This window comes from Tenebrio molitor, chromosome 2, assembly GCF_963966145.1.
Source record: "Tenebrio molitor chromosome 2, icTenMoli1.1, whole genome shotgun sequence".
In the NCBI taxonomy this organism is placed as follows: domain Eukaryota; kingdom Metazoa; phylum Arthropoda; class Insecta; order Coleoptera; family Tenebrionidae; genus Tenebrio; species Tenebrio molitor.
The window spans coordinates 15,904,507-15,922,023 of record NC_091047.1 but is presented as its reverse complement, the minus strand read 5'-3'; the positions used below and the strand labels follow the sequence as shown (position 1 = coordinate 15,922,023).

Below are 17,517 nucleotides of genomic sequence, written 5' to 3'. Positions count from 1 at the left end.
TGGTGTAGAAGAAACGCTTACTTCCGTTGGTGATTCGAGCGGACGATATCAACGAAGAAAAACCATTCATTTTGAGACAGATGTTATTAATACTGTTAGAAGAAAAAGCATAAAGGCTCATAACACTATACTTAAATCTATGGTTTGTGTAATCTTTCATTTTCCTTTTATCTATTTTTTTTATTATTATTGATATCGTTAATCTATCTATTTCAATTATTGAACAAATCCTGTCATTAATCATATTTCAAAAAGCAAAAAATTGGTAAACTGTCACGATGACAGATGTGACTTGAATGTCATTAATTGTTTTTTTTTGTGGTCGGCAAAACATTCACTTGAAATGCATCTGGTCTATAAATGTGTTCTAAAAGAAAGTGTTTGTTGAAATGTTGCGGGGGAATTAAGGACGTTTCATCTACAGTTCTTCAGAGCACAGAAAACGAACGACCAGAATTAACCACGGAGTCACAACTTGAGATACCTACGTCCTTTATTAAAATAGCAGACAACGATACAGGACAAATGGGTGATGGTAAAGCCAAAGTTCAAATCCAAGAAACTAGAGAAGCTGCCACTTCTATCGACAGAGATATTATTAAGACTAGGCGAACCATAAAACGTATACACAATTCAGTTAAATATTCCGGTCAGTCCGACGACATTCAACCAGTAAAGGACGTATCTCAAAAAATACCAGATGATGAAGAGCTTAAAGGCGTTGGTACAAAAACGTCTCCTGACACTTATCCGGAAGGTGTTAAGAAATTAAAGAAGATCTACGAAGGACCAAAATTACAAGAAGACGAAACAAACAATCTAGCAATTAACAAAAAGAAGGAGTCTAAAGTTAAATTAACATCACCGTCAGCGACATTCGCCGAACCCAAAGTCAAAACTCATAAATCAAAAAAAGATCAGGTTTCCACAAATTTTATAAAATCTAATTTTGTTAAAATAGATACATATTTTATCTGATCATTTTATATCAACGATCACATAAATTATTATGGCACCTGTAGTAACTTCTAGTAGCTTTAAATTTTAGTTTTGGTGAAAGAATTCGATCACGAAACCGTTTTTCACTTCATAAGAATCAATCAAATAAAAGCTTTAAAAACAGTAAAGAAATATTATCAACAATAATATAATTTTTATTGTTATACAGGCGTCTCCAAAAAAAAGACGAGTCCATAGCACCCTTATTTATCGGAGGATTTTAATTATCTATACACCAAACTAAATGGTTATGAATAGGCTACAAAAATGGCCTAATATAGACGATAGTAATGGTTTGGTTTTTTTTACTTTTTTTGATGTATTTTTGGTATGTAAGTGTATACTTGTAATACATTGTTATTTTCAGAATAAAAATCTATCAGAATTACTAAAAAAAGTATGTGTCCGAATTTGAAAAAAAATATTTTGATAGTTTAGTTTTAAAGCCCGTGGGACTATATGTGATTTTATTAGGCCGTTTTGTAGCCTACTCACAACCATTTAATGTAGTGTATAGATAACTAAAATCGTCCCATCAATAAAGGAGCTATGGACTCGTCTTTTTTTTAGACATCCTGTGTAAGTAATTTACATACTTAAACGCGATCAAACGTTATCAATGAAGTGATAACGGTTATAACTACAGTTTATTTTAACTAAAATTGAAATATTAAAAATGTTCTTCTTGTGAAAATATCAAAAGTAATTATTCACAAATTAATAAGTAGTATACAGGTTTTTTTTAAATGTTAGTATGTACAAAAACATGGGTCATATGAAAAGTCCAGAAAACCATTTTTTTAAATCTAAAACGGTGTAGGGATAAACTAACGCTGTCCATGCACATTCTACCCACAGACACAACAATAGTAAACAATAAGTTAAACCATAGCAACCCGACAATGCTATGAACAAAAATACAAAAAAATTATTATTGTTGCTTCACAACCTCAATTACGTTTTTAATTACCTTTAATTCAGCAGCGTACTGAGAATTTTAACCAAAATTTAATTTATTTTTATCTCGAAAACGAAAAGACTTTTATTAGATCATTTTTTGGTGTAAGAGTTCTACTCATCCTCACCTATTACCAGTCTTTTTTTGTACTAGCATTTAAAAAGACACCCTGTATAATTTACTGTAATTGATAATAATTATTATTAATAAGTAATCATTAATTTTCAACATTAATATATGTATTTCAAAGATTTTCTTTTTTTTTAGAGGGGAACCCAAGAAATAAAATATGGTTTTTTGTTGCCGCCCACAAGAACTCCACCAAAGGTATGTTTCTAAATGATTTTAATTTAGTAAGTTGATCGATATCACATTTTGTACAAACGGCTTCTTCTATCGATTCATTTAGTTCAAGCATTCACTTGAATGGCACATTTACTATTACAAAAAAAGTTATATTCAAAAGCTTATACAAAGAACATTATTTGCCTTTAAATAAAGACAAGCCAGTTTCTTAGGAGAGAACGGTTATTTTTTATTTTTATAAATCAAAAGTTTCGAATAACACAAATATTTATTTTTTAAACGACACATTTTTCGATTATTTTCATTTTTTCTCCCCTTTCCGTTTTCGCGCAATGACATCAACCCTAATTTTTTTAAATGGTAACCCCCATTTTTTACAGGTTTGGCTTAAATTTTGATTTACACATACAGGCTGTCCCAGAGTTGCGAAAAACCTCCATAACTTGTTTGTTATTAAAGATATACTTCGTCCAGCGAGAGACTGGGAGATTTTAAGTTGTAGGCTACATTACAAAATGCACTAGAATACATTAATTACATATCAGAGATATCAACTTTTTCTTTTTTGTATATGATAGCTACGCCTCTACTGCATATTCGGGAAATATTGCGGTATATAAACTGCGTTTTTTATTTCGCTGAACATAGAGCGTAAAATGTTCAGTTGTAAAATGGACAAGTCAATTCATTTGAAATAGGCAACCAAACTTACAGATCCACGAATCCTATGTTCAGTAAAATAAAAAACTCACGGTATACAGGTGTCCCGATATTATAAAAACACTAAAGTTACGTTTTTTTAAATGGAATCTACCCAGTTTGATTTTATTTTTGGATTCTATGCTAAATTGTGAATCAAATCTACACAGGTCGTTTTTACTTATCTGCCATTGTTTTTGATCAGTGGCGCTTTTTTTACCAGAATTCCGAATTGCAGGGGTCCCTTCGAAAATTCGTACCTTCCAAATAGTTGCACATAAATTAAAATAATTGACGCTGTTTGATTCTATGAAATCGATTTTTAAAAGCGAAAACTGAGTGGCAATGAAATTCTAATTTCACATTGAAATTTTCACAAAAAATAATTTCGTTAATAAGGAAATGATGCTTTGATGGCAGAATTTTGTATTTCAATATCAGCAAAATTATTTTATACGAACAAACCACAAATTAAAAGAGCGTCCAATAAAAATATACACTCAAAGTAAATGTTCAAACTGATTACGATTTTCTTCTTGGTAGCATACTAATAATTTTTAGAACTCAGAACAAATAGAGTTTGGGGTTAGATTGCCTTCATTTCATCATTTATTCTTCGTTAAGTTGTTCAATCGTAGCTGACCAAATTGAATTGAACCTTACATTTGACATTATTCCATAAAAATCTAATGGGGTGAGATTGAGAGACCGCGCACGCGACACTCAATCATTCCTCTTCAGTTTTCTAAATTACACACGAATTCAGGAGTCCTTTTGGGTCTAGCGTTGCCGTGTAACTTTTAGACCTGCAACAGTTTATGTGATAGCGTGAACACATCACTGAAAATTTAGCCGACTAGAAAGTTTGCGTCGTGAAACAAACTGTCTGGTTGTGCATCTAAGTTCACAATTCACATGCAACTAAACGGTCTGCGGTCATCATTTTAGAAGTGCGTTACACAGACAAAAAAGGTGGACTAGATACTATACTATATAAAGGGTGTTTTTTTTTTTTTAATTTGGCGTCGAAGTAGGCGTTGGAGAGTCGATTGAGACGCACCATTCGTGTAAAAGATTTAAACGTAACCTGTAGAGTGCGTTCACAATCGACAGTTCAACGCCTACTTCGACGCCCGTTATAATAAAATAAAGTAACGCTTAAGGTATAAGATTATATGGCAGCACTAAAATTATCCCAATAATGGAAACCAATATTGGCGTTGAGATGGTCGTCTCGGCTCGTGCAGCTGCATCCCTTTTCCTTGGTTCAGGGCAGGGATTAAAAATTTGTGATAGAACATGTTTTTGATGTTTATTGTAAATTTTGTGATTGTAACGAAATTCCCTTTAGTACTTTGTGTCTTGAAAACAGTAAAGATGATTTGTAATAGTATTGTAATATTTAATAAATAAATACAGGGTCTTTTCGAAGTTGAGGGGTTCCTTGTAACACGAGATACTATACATTATTCTTAAGAATTTTAGCCTTCTTAGTAAAATGTTTGTACGTTGTATGTATATTTAATACCTATATAGGTTTATAAATTATCCGATTTTCGACATATCCCACTAACTCAATAAAATACAATAAATTATAATATAATAACTAAAACTAACTAACTAAATAAGACAATAATTCAAAACAATAACAAATTAGCAGCTTTCCAAATACAATTATCCCTCCCCACATATTGTCCCTCTTCTCCACTCAACCTTCTTCATCCATTCGATCCCTCTTCCGTCCTCATTCAACATTTCTTCTCTACTTTCCTCTCTCTCTCTCAATTCTACGCATTCATTCAGCATATGTTCTATCGTCTCCTTTTTTTCTCCACACATCCTGCACACTCTAATCCTATCCTCATTCCAATATTTATTCTCTCTCTCATTTCCACACCTAAATCTTGCTATTATCACTCTCTCCTTTCTACTCTCTCTTCCTAGGTACTTTGGTAGTTCTTCCGTTATTATTTTTTCATACTTCCCATTGTACCTAGATTCCCTAATTCTCGTTCTTCTTTCCTGCACTTGCACATCTCTGTCTCTCTGCACCAATTCATCTGTCATTGCTCTGCCTCCCTCTCGCATTCTTTCTATCTCCGCTCCTGCATACCCATTTCTTTCGAAATATGCCTCCCTCTCTTTCCATACCCCTTTTCCTATTTCTTTCCTTTTTTCTTTCAGACACTCTTGCAAAATTCTACACTCTCCTCTCTCTATCAACCTCTCCTCAAATCTTATTGCTCTCTTTCCTGCTTCTATTCTTATTCCATCCCTTTTTGTTTCCTCCATCACTATATAGCCCGGTGTCTCTCTATCTACTCCTAGCACCCATTTCAAATATTTTCCTTGCACCCCTTCCAACCCTTCTTGCTCTCTCCATCCCCATATTTCCGCTCCATACATCATCACGCTTTTCACCAGACTATCAAACATCATTATTCTCCTTCTAAAGTCATGTCCAAATTTTCTCTCTCCTATCCCCCATACCGCTCCTATTATCTTATTCGCTTTTTTCACTAACTCTCTCACATGTGCTGCTGCTGTGTTTCTTTCATTCATCACATAACCTAAATACTTAAATTCTTTCACTTCTTCAATTTTATCCTTTTCCCATCTCCACTCATTTATTTTTCTCCTACCACCCCCCTTTCTAAACACCATCATCTTGGATTTCTCTACATTCACCGTCAACTTTTTCCTCCTCATATATTTCTCCATGTTTCCCAACATTTCTTTCATACCTTTCTCCTCTCTCGCTAGCACCACCAAATCATCCGCGTATGCCAAAGACCACACTTTTTCTTTGCCCACCACGACCCCCCCTGCCTGCCCCTTCCTGAACATCTCCTCTATATCTCCTATAAACGCTGCAAACAGGCTGGGACAACCTTGTCTTACTCCCTTATACGTCTTGAAACATTCACTCACTCTTCCATCCACTCTCACTCTACTTATCGTCTCTTCATATATCTCTTCTATTTTTGTTACCAGATGCTCATTTATCCCTTTCTTTCTCAAGTATTCCCACAGTAAGTCTCTTTCCACATTATCAAAAGCCGCCTTCAGGTCTACAAAAAATGCATATATCTTGCTACCCCTCTTTTTTATCTCATTTCCTATTATATGATTCAAGATATATACGTTGTCCATAGTCCCTCTACCTTTCCTAAATCCCGCCTGCCCGTCTGGTAACTCACCCCGCTCATTCATTTCCTTCATCAGTCTTTCTTCCACAATCATCGCGTATACCTTATATGCCGTATTAAGGAGCGTGATCCCCCTGTAATTGCTGGCTGTATCCTTTTCTCCTTTCTTATATATGGGGCATATTATCCCCTCCTTCCACTCCTGGGGGAAGCCCTCTCCCTTCCACACTCCATTCATTATCTCTAACAACCTATCAACTTCCCTTTCAGTTCCATATATCCACGATTCGTTCTGTATACCGTCCCTCCCCGGTGCCTTTTTCCTTTTCAGTTTTCTTAGTTGTTGCTCTAATTCTTCTCTTGTTATCTCTTCTATTTCTCCCACTCTGTGTTGTCTCTTTTCCTTTTCTTGTCTGTTTTCCTCACCCCCCAACAACTCACTGAAGTACTTTCTCCATTCCTCCATAGTAATTCTATCACTCACTATTTCTCCTTTTTTCTTTCTTTCCCTATTTATGTATCTCCACACCTCTTCTTCCGTCTTTATACCTTTCATCTTCATTTCTTCTTCCATCCGTTTCTTTTCCTTCTTCTCTTTGCATACTAATTTGTACCTCTTGCGTGCTCTCTTGTACTCTTCCTTCGTTGCTTTTTCTTTTTTCCAATTTCTTAGTTTCTTTCTAGCTGCTTGCTTCCCTTCCCTGCATTCTTAGTAAAATGTTTGTATTAAGGGAGATAATTGATTGTATATTTTTATTGTTTTCTAAAATTTTGAGTCCGGTCCTGTCTATTTCTCCGCTGTCCTAGATTAATAACTGACGTGGCCCAGGATGGTGTCTTTCTGGAAATCGCGCTGCGTACTCTCTGGACGCCGCAGCTGCATTCTGATAACGTGATAACATTGCCCATGCATTAGCAACATATCTGTGAGCTCATTATTTTCGTAATGATAAAGCCATTCCGACTAATTAGATGACAACTCTGACAGTATTTTTGATTAACGTCCATGCTCATTTGACTTTTTTTTGTCAATTCTAATTTCTAACAAATCAGCGCAAATTTGAGCAGGACCGGTTTCAGAAATTTCAAAAAAATTAACTTATTGTATCTTCATTGCCGTACACATTTTACTAAGGTGACTTTGGCTAAAACTCTTTAGAACAACGCATACTATCACAGGTTAAAAGGAACACCTCAACTTCGAAAACACCCTGTATATCTAATTTCATCGGTACGCATTTGTTTTGAGGGCGACAAAAGGGACGTTTATCTCCGGTCAAATACTTTTAAAGGGCCATATAATCTTATACCTTAAGCGTTACTTTAAATACCATATACCACGATGCTTGAATCGGTGTATTGAATATTGTTCGTCAGTGTTATCTTTGCTATGATGAATTGATAATTTAATTACGGTCGTTCGAGTCAATAAGAATTGGGGATACGTTTTTTCAATGTCAGCTTTTACTGCTTTTAATGGTAAGATGTATTTGTGAATTCTAAACATAACCCTACATACGTAATTTTACTTTATTTACGCCGTGATATAACAAAAAATTAATTAATAATTAAATTCCATGCGTCTCAGCTATTTACCTTAATCGAAAATTACCTTATAATTTCCTGCAACGCAACTTATATGTGATTATTATGTATTTGGTTGAATTTGTCAGCACAGTAGAACCACTGGGTGATCAACTTGTTGCTAGATTGTTTAGTTACCTACATGTCATCGCTAGTCCTTAGCTTAAAAATGTGCATTTTGGATTTTAATTTGTTGTTTTAGTTTGTTGATCCTAAAATTACTTTGCTGATATTGAAATATCGTAATTCAACCATTATCTTATTAAAATTTTTATTTTTTGTTGAAATTGCGACGTAAAGTAGGCGTTTCATTGCAAGCGTTTTCACTTTTAAAATCAATATCTCAGAACCATTAATCCAAGGTCATACACCGTGCATGGGCATAAATCAGATTAATACTCTAACAAAAGCATATAAAAAAATTGGGGGCCGTGATTAACAAAAATGCCGATCACGTCAGTGCGCAGAAGCAGAAAAGGGCGGAAAAAATAGAAAGAAAATATTTCCGTTTTTGCAAACTTTTAACCCTCACTGTTTATTTGCTGCTATAAACACTATAAACACACAAAAACATTTCAATGCAAGAGTAAAATAAATACCTACTAAAATATAATCATTTTTATTTACAGTTGCTGTTAGTCTTTCCCCAACAAGATCCAGTAGCAGATACTCAAACTAGGGCAGCTGAAAAACTCGGATTTGAAGTGAATCAGTGTAATTCTGAAGATTCTGCATTAGAACAATTTCAGCTGAAGTCTCATGACCTTGTAATAGTAGATACGCGGTCTCCAAAAACGTTTGATTATAACACACTATGTCGGTAAGTCGAAATTTTAAATGATTTCAGGTTATCCATTATATACAGGGTGTTAGGGAATGGTCTCCCAAGAACTTCAGGGTGAGTGTATCAGGGAAAATGTGGTCGAACACCTTTATACCGTTTTTGGATAAATTACACCGTTTTCTGAAAATAAAATTGTTCCCTGCTGTTTTGGGACTGCTGAAATATTGCTTTATGCAAGAAAATAGTAGTTTATTTAACGAATTCGTGCGTAAATTGAGCTTTTTTTGGCATGGGTGGGCCAGTTTAAAAAGCGAGTGAAACGAGCGTTTTAATGGTCGACGAGTGCCAAAAAAAGCCCAATTTACACACGAACGAGTTGAATACAATGTTTTTTTGTTCGACGAGGCCCTTAAAGGCTCCAAATCGCTTAAAATCTTTAAAATTAGCTTGACGTTTCGTTTTAACAAGTTGTGGCATTTATCAAAATCCGTTCACACAGGAGAAAATTCTCAAATTCTGACAGTGTCGAACAAAAAAAGAAAAATTGACGAAAAAACAAATTGGTATCATTGCAGTTCCTATTAATGAAAATTAAAATACATAACGACATTCGTCCGTGAACTCTTTTTACAGTACTCGTTTCGAATTTCAAGACTCGGCTCCTTCGTCGCCTCGTCCTTAAACGTCTTACTCGTACTGTAAACTATGAGTTCCCGGACTTATAACGTTAATTACTATTAAATCATCAACATTTTGTGCCTGCCGACGTTGCTCAACATATTTCAATTAACACCCGATTCACAGTTACGATGTCCAGAACTGTACACACCGCAAGTACAAAAAAATCTATTGTTTCGATTTAAAAATGATTGCTTGGTAACGATTCGAAATTAACTACTGTCAAACTCTGCGCTTTGATTTTATCTATTTTTTATCCGTCGCCTACGAAGATTACAACGTTTACAATTCCCGAATATTCTATCGAAGAGTACGCAGATGTCCATTTTGTGCATGGTAGTATGGTGAATGTAGCATGTAGCGGAAATGCCAATGGTGTTGTCCGAAGGTATGCGTAAAAACTGAATGTAAAATTTATCGTTGCCGCTCCATGTAAAAAACATCAAAATGATGTGAATAAGTGAGTACACAGCGTTCACACAAAGGAGTTTGAGTGCAAAACAACTCAATATTTTTAGAATTGGTTGCAAAACAACTCAATATTTTTGGATTCAATCGTTAATTTTAAAAGAATAAATAAAATCCTCGTCATGAAAAGTGCTTTCACATAAAAAATGACAGTGACAACAACAAAAATTTATAGTTCACATGAAAGCGGCAAAAATTTCATGGCCTGCTTCGACTACAATCATTTTTATAATAACCCTTATTAGGGCAAACGGAGGACATTTTGTACATTTACTGTGAATTTTTCAACACAAATAGAAATGAAGAAAGTTACACAGAAATTAACGAATCTTATTAGTTGGTTAGTACTCGATTTCAAATCTCTCTAGAGGTTGATCAAGATATGGTACCTCAAATGAAGCTGCAGAAATAATTTCAATTCTTTGCAGCAATAAAAGAGGACTTGCCTTAAGGTTGTAGTGAATATAGATCAATATTGAATCCATTATTGATTTTGATAATAAAAAATGCAGTCCTGGTAGTTTTTGATGAGATATAACCCAAACAAACTATTTAAAACCCGAAACGCTCCCAACAGTGAGGCACTATTTAAAATTTTTATTTTTGAGAAAACCATTCATGTTAGGAAGAAATGGTATACGGGGTGTATAATGGATTTTGGTACATAGGCACTTTACGTTTAATAATGAAAATCCTCTGATATTGGCTCCCCTAATTATTTTCCAACAAAATCTTAAATACAAAAGTTGTAGAGTAAAAAAAATTGTACCTAAATCCTTTTCTAATTATTTTCTAACACCTTCTGGTTCTGTTAGACAAGAAAAATTAAATATGAAAAATCTCCAGATAAAATAGTAATAGCGATAACTCTTGACAACAATGAAGTTCATTTTTTGACCAACGTAACGAGTTTGCTGTTTCCTCAAAGAATGAACTCTGTTAACAAAGAAGAAAATGTTAACTTCGTAAAATAGTATTACTCTGGATTGTCTTTTAGATACATGCAAGCAACATTTCCTGTATTCTATCCGGAGCGACCAATTCCAAGTTTGACAATCAAATATCATACATTGTCACCTCGGTTACACTTCCCAGCTATTGCTATTTTGACAAATTCTTTAATTCTTTTTTCCATTATTGTGTACTTCCGGAGGATGTTAAAAAACAAAACAAATAAGAATTGACAACCATTTTATTGTATGTATTTAAGGGTTTGTCCTAAAATAATTAGGGGAGCCAATATCGGAGGATTTTTACTTTTACACGTAAAGTGCCTATGTACCAAAATCCATTCTACACCTGATATGTATCTATCTACTAAAATTTTACATCCGATTATCTTTTTTAATTATCAATTAAGGTAAACAATATTTAGCAATATTATATTTCTCAATGACCTCTTGACATGTGCTTAACAAAATTGAAGTTAATTGAAAAAAAATTTTTTTTCAGCTGTGGCTTCTGTATCTCCCTGTATTGTTTTTACACTTATTATTGATGACTTTTACACTTTTACTGATGACTACGCAATAAATTAGTGTTAAACAGAACTAATAATTTTCCAGCTGTGTTCAAAACAGAGTTTATGCGTTGTTTCACAGCTGACTCATTTTTCAGCAAATAATTTAGATACGTCAATTTGACGGGGCATTGTTATCTTATTTAAGATTCTTTTTTTACTGAACTGATGGGTAAAATACAATAAAAATTTAAGCAGTTATGTATGTACAAATCCCGGTGTAGGTACGTCTGCATCGTAGGGATCAGTCTTCTCTGAAAAAATTTACTAAACTAGGTACTTTAAAGTAAGTTTTCAATAAAACGTTGTAGGGGATCACTTCAGTAGTCCAATAAAAAAAAATCGGGACTCCCCCCACAAAGGTACATTGGTCTGAAGGTGCACTCTTTGAAGTGCGTTTTCTTCAAATACAGGCTGAAAAGTTCAGTGTTTATTGTTATTTATGGTGTAGATGATTGTGGAAAATAATAACGTAATAGTAGTTTATTTGACGAGTTTGTGTGTAATTTGGCCTTTTTTTGGCATGAGTGGGCCAGTTTAAAACTCGAGTGAAACGAGAGTTTTAAAGGTCCACGAGTGCCAAAAAAAGCCCAAATTACACAAGAACGAGTTGAATACAACGTTTTTTTTGTTCGACGAGCCCCTCAAAGGCTCCAAATTGCTGAAAATCTATAAAATTAGCTTGACGTTTTGTTTTGACAAGTTGTCAAATTTATCAAAATCCGTTCACATAGGAGAAAATTCTCAAATTCTGACAGTGTCGAACAAAAAAATAATTTTTTGATGAATAGCTTTACTTTGGAGTAAAAAAATCTTAAATTTCTATAATTTTTCTTTAAAAATGGAACGGCAACGTAGCTAGAATAGTATTTTGTCACTGTGGATATGAAGGCTGCTATCTATTGAACAAAATTAAAGTGCTTATATCTTCTTCAGGAAGAGCGAATTTTTTTTCGAGCGCCACTGGGTCCTTCCCTACCACGCTCTGAATTCGGAATTCACGAATTTTAAGACACCTGTATAATTAATTATGTATTTCAAGTAGATATAAATTTCTCCACGACCGTTAGTAAATATAATAATTCCGAAATCATTTTTAATAATAGTAAGTAAAAATTCTAACTCTTGAGATTGAATATTTATTCTGAAACACTTGCTTCTTATGTGTTTTGACATGTATTTTCATTCCATAACAAGTACATAACTGAATGAATATTCCAAAATTATGCTCAACGAAATACATAGATTGCCATGGATTTCAAAACTATCAGTGTCAGATATCAATGCGACGTCCTAATTGTTTTGTGACAAGTTTTAATTGAAATAAACAAAAATTGTTCAGATTTAATTGTTTTTGATACATACTTTCTGGTCATGGAGAATTATTACATGGTCGTGGAGAAAATACAGCCTGTTACTCGGTTAGAATGAAAATTCGATCTACTTGTGGTTCCTCACGCTCGCTAACGCTCGTGCTCGGAATCTTCTACTCGTAGATCGAATTTTCATTCTAACCTTGTTACAGAATGTACAGTTGCGGCCAAATAAAACTGGGCAGCAATTTTTTCTATTGTAAATCGGAATTAAATATTAAATCACCTGAAAAATCATCTCCTTGGAGATAACATAAAAAAATATTTTTGAAATTGACATCATCCGTCACTGCTATGTTGTGCCACAGGTATGGGTATCTGGTTACCAGAGAAACTTTCATTTTAAAAGCTTGAATTACCAAAATTTATACAGATGACATAAAATGTCAATTTAGTGGTCGCTTTTATTTGGCCGCAACTGTACTATTCTAAGATTTCATTTATACAATACATTTTGCTTTTTCGTCAAGTGTAAATGGGGCAAAGGATGATTGATTACACTTCGTTTTGTTTGTTTTTTTTTTTTTTGATAAAATAGCAATTTACAGTACATACTTGGTTTGAATGCACTAAACAACCTTTGATCATTTGTAAAATCTTTTACTGGATAATCTCATTTTCGAATGTCCAATAGAACCCAATGCCTTTAACCAAGAATTTTAATTAAAAAAAATTCATCTGAAACTTTATTCAAAGAATTGGATAAATGTCAGAACTAAAGCTATTAATAAACTAACTAACTAAAACTAAAATAACTGATGAAATCAAGAGTTACACTTTTTAATTGGAAACCGGGTTTCAACTATACTAAGGACAACGTAACATTTTATCTGCCCCGCCCATTTCATTTTCTTAGTTACCAATCAAATAGGTTGTTAAGACGATCTGATTTACACAGTAAAAATTTCTGACATTCGAATTGTCTTAATGACATTTTATTTTTTAGGACCTAAAACAATAATTGTGGACTTGACAGCAAAATTCTAACCTTAACTTTTTTACGTGGCAAATGTGATGAAAAGTTGTACAGATTGAATCTGGCTTTGATTCTGATTGATCAATTTTAGTGGGCGGAGCAGATAAAAAGTTATAACGGCACTACTATGAGGGATTACATTAGTCTGTAATAACGAGTGACTATTAAAATTTTCACTTAGGGTTGGCTATGGATCATTCTTTGTTTTCCGTTGCACCTTAGACACTGACAAGTTTGACATTTCAATAAATGTTTTTTATAATTTATAGGTTATGTTTCAATTGTACTGACTGACATTTGTCGTTCGTTCTTGCGTGTGTCTAAAGTAACAGAAAAAATAAAAATTCGTTCAAAGTCAACTCCAAGTGAAAATTTTAATAGTCACCCGTTAGGTACATATAACATAAAGCAAAAGAATGTTTTTTAAAGATAAAATTCTACATGTTCTTACGTTTTTATGTTGAAGACTAAATTAATTATTATTTAATATTATGGATACTGTATGTATTTTTATCAATAACCCAGCCAATTGAGAGACCAGTAAATGAGGAATTGGAATTTTTTCGTCGATAGAAAAGTTATGAGACACACTACTTCATAAATATCAAATAAATCGAATTCCGTCGAGACCGCGAAAGATCGAGCAGTAACTTCGTTTCATCTAACAAACTCGGGTCACATAACTTTCATGAAGAAAATGAACTTGGGGATCTAATGCAGCACAGAAATGCGTACAATGGCAACACATACCTACAATGTATTCTATTTACCTAAGTATGCAGTATACAGGCTGATTCATCTTTTACCGCCGGTGGCAAAATTGACCTTAAAAATTATAATTTCGTTTTCATATTTTGCAGACCTAATTTATTATTCATAACTCACATAATATCGAAAAATGAAATTTATAAGTTAATTAGGTCAAATTTTGGCATTTTCTCAATTATTAGTTGTTTAATTTATTCAACCTTGTGGCATATGCACCCTCAGGTATTTTCACACAATTTTACCATGTTAAATTAATTTTAGCATATGGTATTATTGAAATAAACGCATTTTGATATTCAAATTTGTATTTGCTTCATGATTTACGACATAATGTCCCAATCTTAACAATAAGATCTATTAGGGGATCTTTATTGCCACCGCAGTGGGTCCTTTACAACTCTATTCGTAAAATCGAACAAATTCACCTAAGCAGATCAGTTTTACAGGGTACTCATTGGTAAAAAAAAGTTACAACACTAAAAGTCAACGAGTACCAATAAAAGCAACTTTTCCATTAAAATCGATTTAATTCAAAAACTATCAAACATTTTTCGAAACGGATTGCAGATATTGATTTTATACGCCATTAGCCACATTCATGAAAAATTTTTAAAAAACAGTTTTTTATAAATAACTGCTCATAAAAAATAGTAGTTTATTTGATGAATTTGTGTATAAATTGGGCCTTTTTTGGCCAAAAAAGGCCCAATTTACACACGAACGGGTTGAATACAACGTTTTTTTTGTTCGACGGGCCCCCCAAAGGCTCCAAATGGCTGAAAATCTTTAAAATTAGCTTGACGTTTCGTTTTGACAAGTTGTCAAATTTATTAAAATCCGTTCACACAGGAGAAAATTCTCAAATTCTGACAGTGTCGAACAAAAAAACTTTTTTTGAAATAAATTATACCGGCCGAAAGTAAATTTTTCGACAAATCAAATCTGTAAATATCATAAATTTTTCTCAATCCGTAAGGGTCATTTTGCCACCGGCGGTAAAAGATAGCATAGGGATTATTTTCCCGTCGTTGATTGGTCAAAATGAGAGAAAAGTTTATACCAAGGCAATGTTCGACTTTTGATAACTACTGTCAAATTTTGATATTTGATCGATTTTTTGGTTATTAGTGTCAAACTTGCAGTTTTTGTATCAGACGCATCATTAAACTACAATTTTGTTATTAAAATACCACTACCGTAAGTTCCTTTATGACTTTTTTTGTTAATTTTACATGAAACGTATGAAGTAAATTGAAATACCTTTTTAGAAGTAAAATGTGTGTCATTAATCGTTTATTTAGAAATGGTCAATTGTTGTTGTTTCGTTGCTATGCATATTCATTATAAATTGTGGATAAATGTGTATTTATCATTGTTCAAAATGTAGGTGAATTTGTTGTTACGTAAGCAACTTTAAATATTTATTGCTGTAAAGAGCAGATTTTTCACGCATTTTTAGTGTCAAAAACAGAGATTATGATTCAGATACAATAAATAGTACATATATGTATTATGAAATTATGATACAAGTTTATAAGGAAGCCTTTAAAGCATGCGCGACGAGTTTAAGAGCACGACGCGTAGCATGTATGCGCGTAGCAGAGTGCTTTTAACATATATCTATTAACTACTACCTATATGGGTAACGTCGTATCTTTACTTTGCTCGAGAGTGAAGTAAACATTGCCATGGGTGGAAGCAGTATAGAAACATCTTCTCAACTACTTTGTTAAGAGCAAGTATAATGTGCGCATGGCAGGAATTTAAATATAGGATGTTGCTGCTGCGCGCTGCGGATTGTGGGAAAAACAGCCCACCCTCAACCAATCAGTTGCTCCAGAAAACGAGCCTGCGCATAAGTGGACTGCGTTTTGTATCTCGAGATCTTTGCTTCACTCTCATATCCACGTTACCTATAGGTATAGTAGTTAATGGATATATGGCTTTTAACGTCGCAAGTGCTTTAAAAGCCCCTATAAACGTGTATCATACGCTATTTTTTATTATACCTGCACTAAAATCTTAAAATTATAACAAAAAAAAAGCAAATTGAAATACCTTTTCCGAAGTAATCAGTGTCATTAATCGTTGATATACAGGTTGCCCCGAAAATGGCGCACTTCCGATGCACTACGGTGTAGAAGAGATTACCATAAACGTGAGAAAAATGTTAAAAAAATTCTATTGGACTTATTTGCTGATTTGGCGGTCTTTGAAAGTGGCACTTAACAGGTCAATTATTTCGAAATAAATGTATTAAATTGTCATGAAAACTACCTCTAATCGTATGTATTATCACAAAGTACAAGATCACTCACTACCAATATCCGATCCGGCATAATAGAGAATTTAGAAGTTTAGGAAATCGTAAAAATTATCTTAAATCCACTAAGGCAACACTGCAAGGTAATGAAAATGATGTACGAGTATACCGGGACATTTTTTTAACTCTGAACATAGTCCGTACTTATTCCCTATGTTCAATTTTAAAAAACACAGATCAATGCATTGTGAGTTGCTATGCAACCAACTATACCGGACACCAGAAATTTTGAAATAATGTTAAAAATTGTTCCGATTGATGGAATTGGTCTATCATGTGTTGCATTGGAAATGTCACGCACATTTCTGATGCTCTGATTGGCATAGAATAACTGCATTGTGTGTATCTCTTCTTCAAATAACTTGACCATGTTAAACTGTCAAGTACTTATTTTCGTTACCTTGGTTACGTGATTACATACATGCATTGACCTGTGTTTTTTAAAACTAAACATAGGGAATAAGTATGGGCCATGTTCAATGTTAAAAAAATGTCCCGGTATCTTATTATCATTTTTGCAATAATTGATTTTTTTGTCTCAAAATTTTTTTTCCATATTTTTTTCATGTGCATTTAAACATCCTCGATCAGGTAGTAAGTAGTGAGTGCGCCATTTTCGGAACAACCTGTAGAATGGTCAATTGTTGTTGTTTCGTTGCTATCATGAATTGTGTATAAATGTCTATTTATCATTGTTCAAAATGTAGGTGAATTTGTTGTTACCTAAGCGACCTTAAAGCTTTAGTGTTTTAAGGGCCCTTTTTCGCACGCATTTTAGTGTCAAAAACAGGGATTGTGATTCAGGTATAATAAAAAATAAATTGTAGGTTGTCGTTGTTCTACTAATTTTTTTACTTCAAATTTTACTTATTTTATTACATACTTTATTTCAGGCCTTTATTGGCCTATATTGTTATATGTACAACAACAAAT

General features: G+C 33.5%; 1 protein-coding gene across 2 annotated transcripts in view; it reads left to right on the top strand.

Moving 5' to 3' along the window:
- The first annotated feature begins 279 nt into the window (after window positions 1-279).
- The window catches only part of Pde8 (phosphodiesterase 8), a 54,962-nt gene continuing 37,724 nt past the window's right edge, over window positions 280-17,517 (top strand). The window contains exons 1-4 of one of the 2 annotated variants that reach the window (XM_069039081.1): window positions 280-921; window positions 2,225-2,284; window positions 8,325-8,515; window positions 8,561-8,593. In XM_069039081.1, coding sequence (XP_068895182.1) covers window positions 361-921; window positions 2,225-2,284; window positions 8,325-8,515; window positions 8,561-8,593 — 845 coding nt within the window. In that variant the 5' untranslated portion in view covers window positions 280-360. The remainder of the gene's footprint in view (window positions 922-2,224; window positions 2,285-8,324; window positions 8,516-8,560; window positions 8,594-17,517) is intronic. The other variant, XM_069039082.1, reaches the window with a different exon arrangement.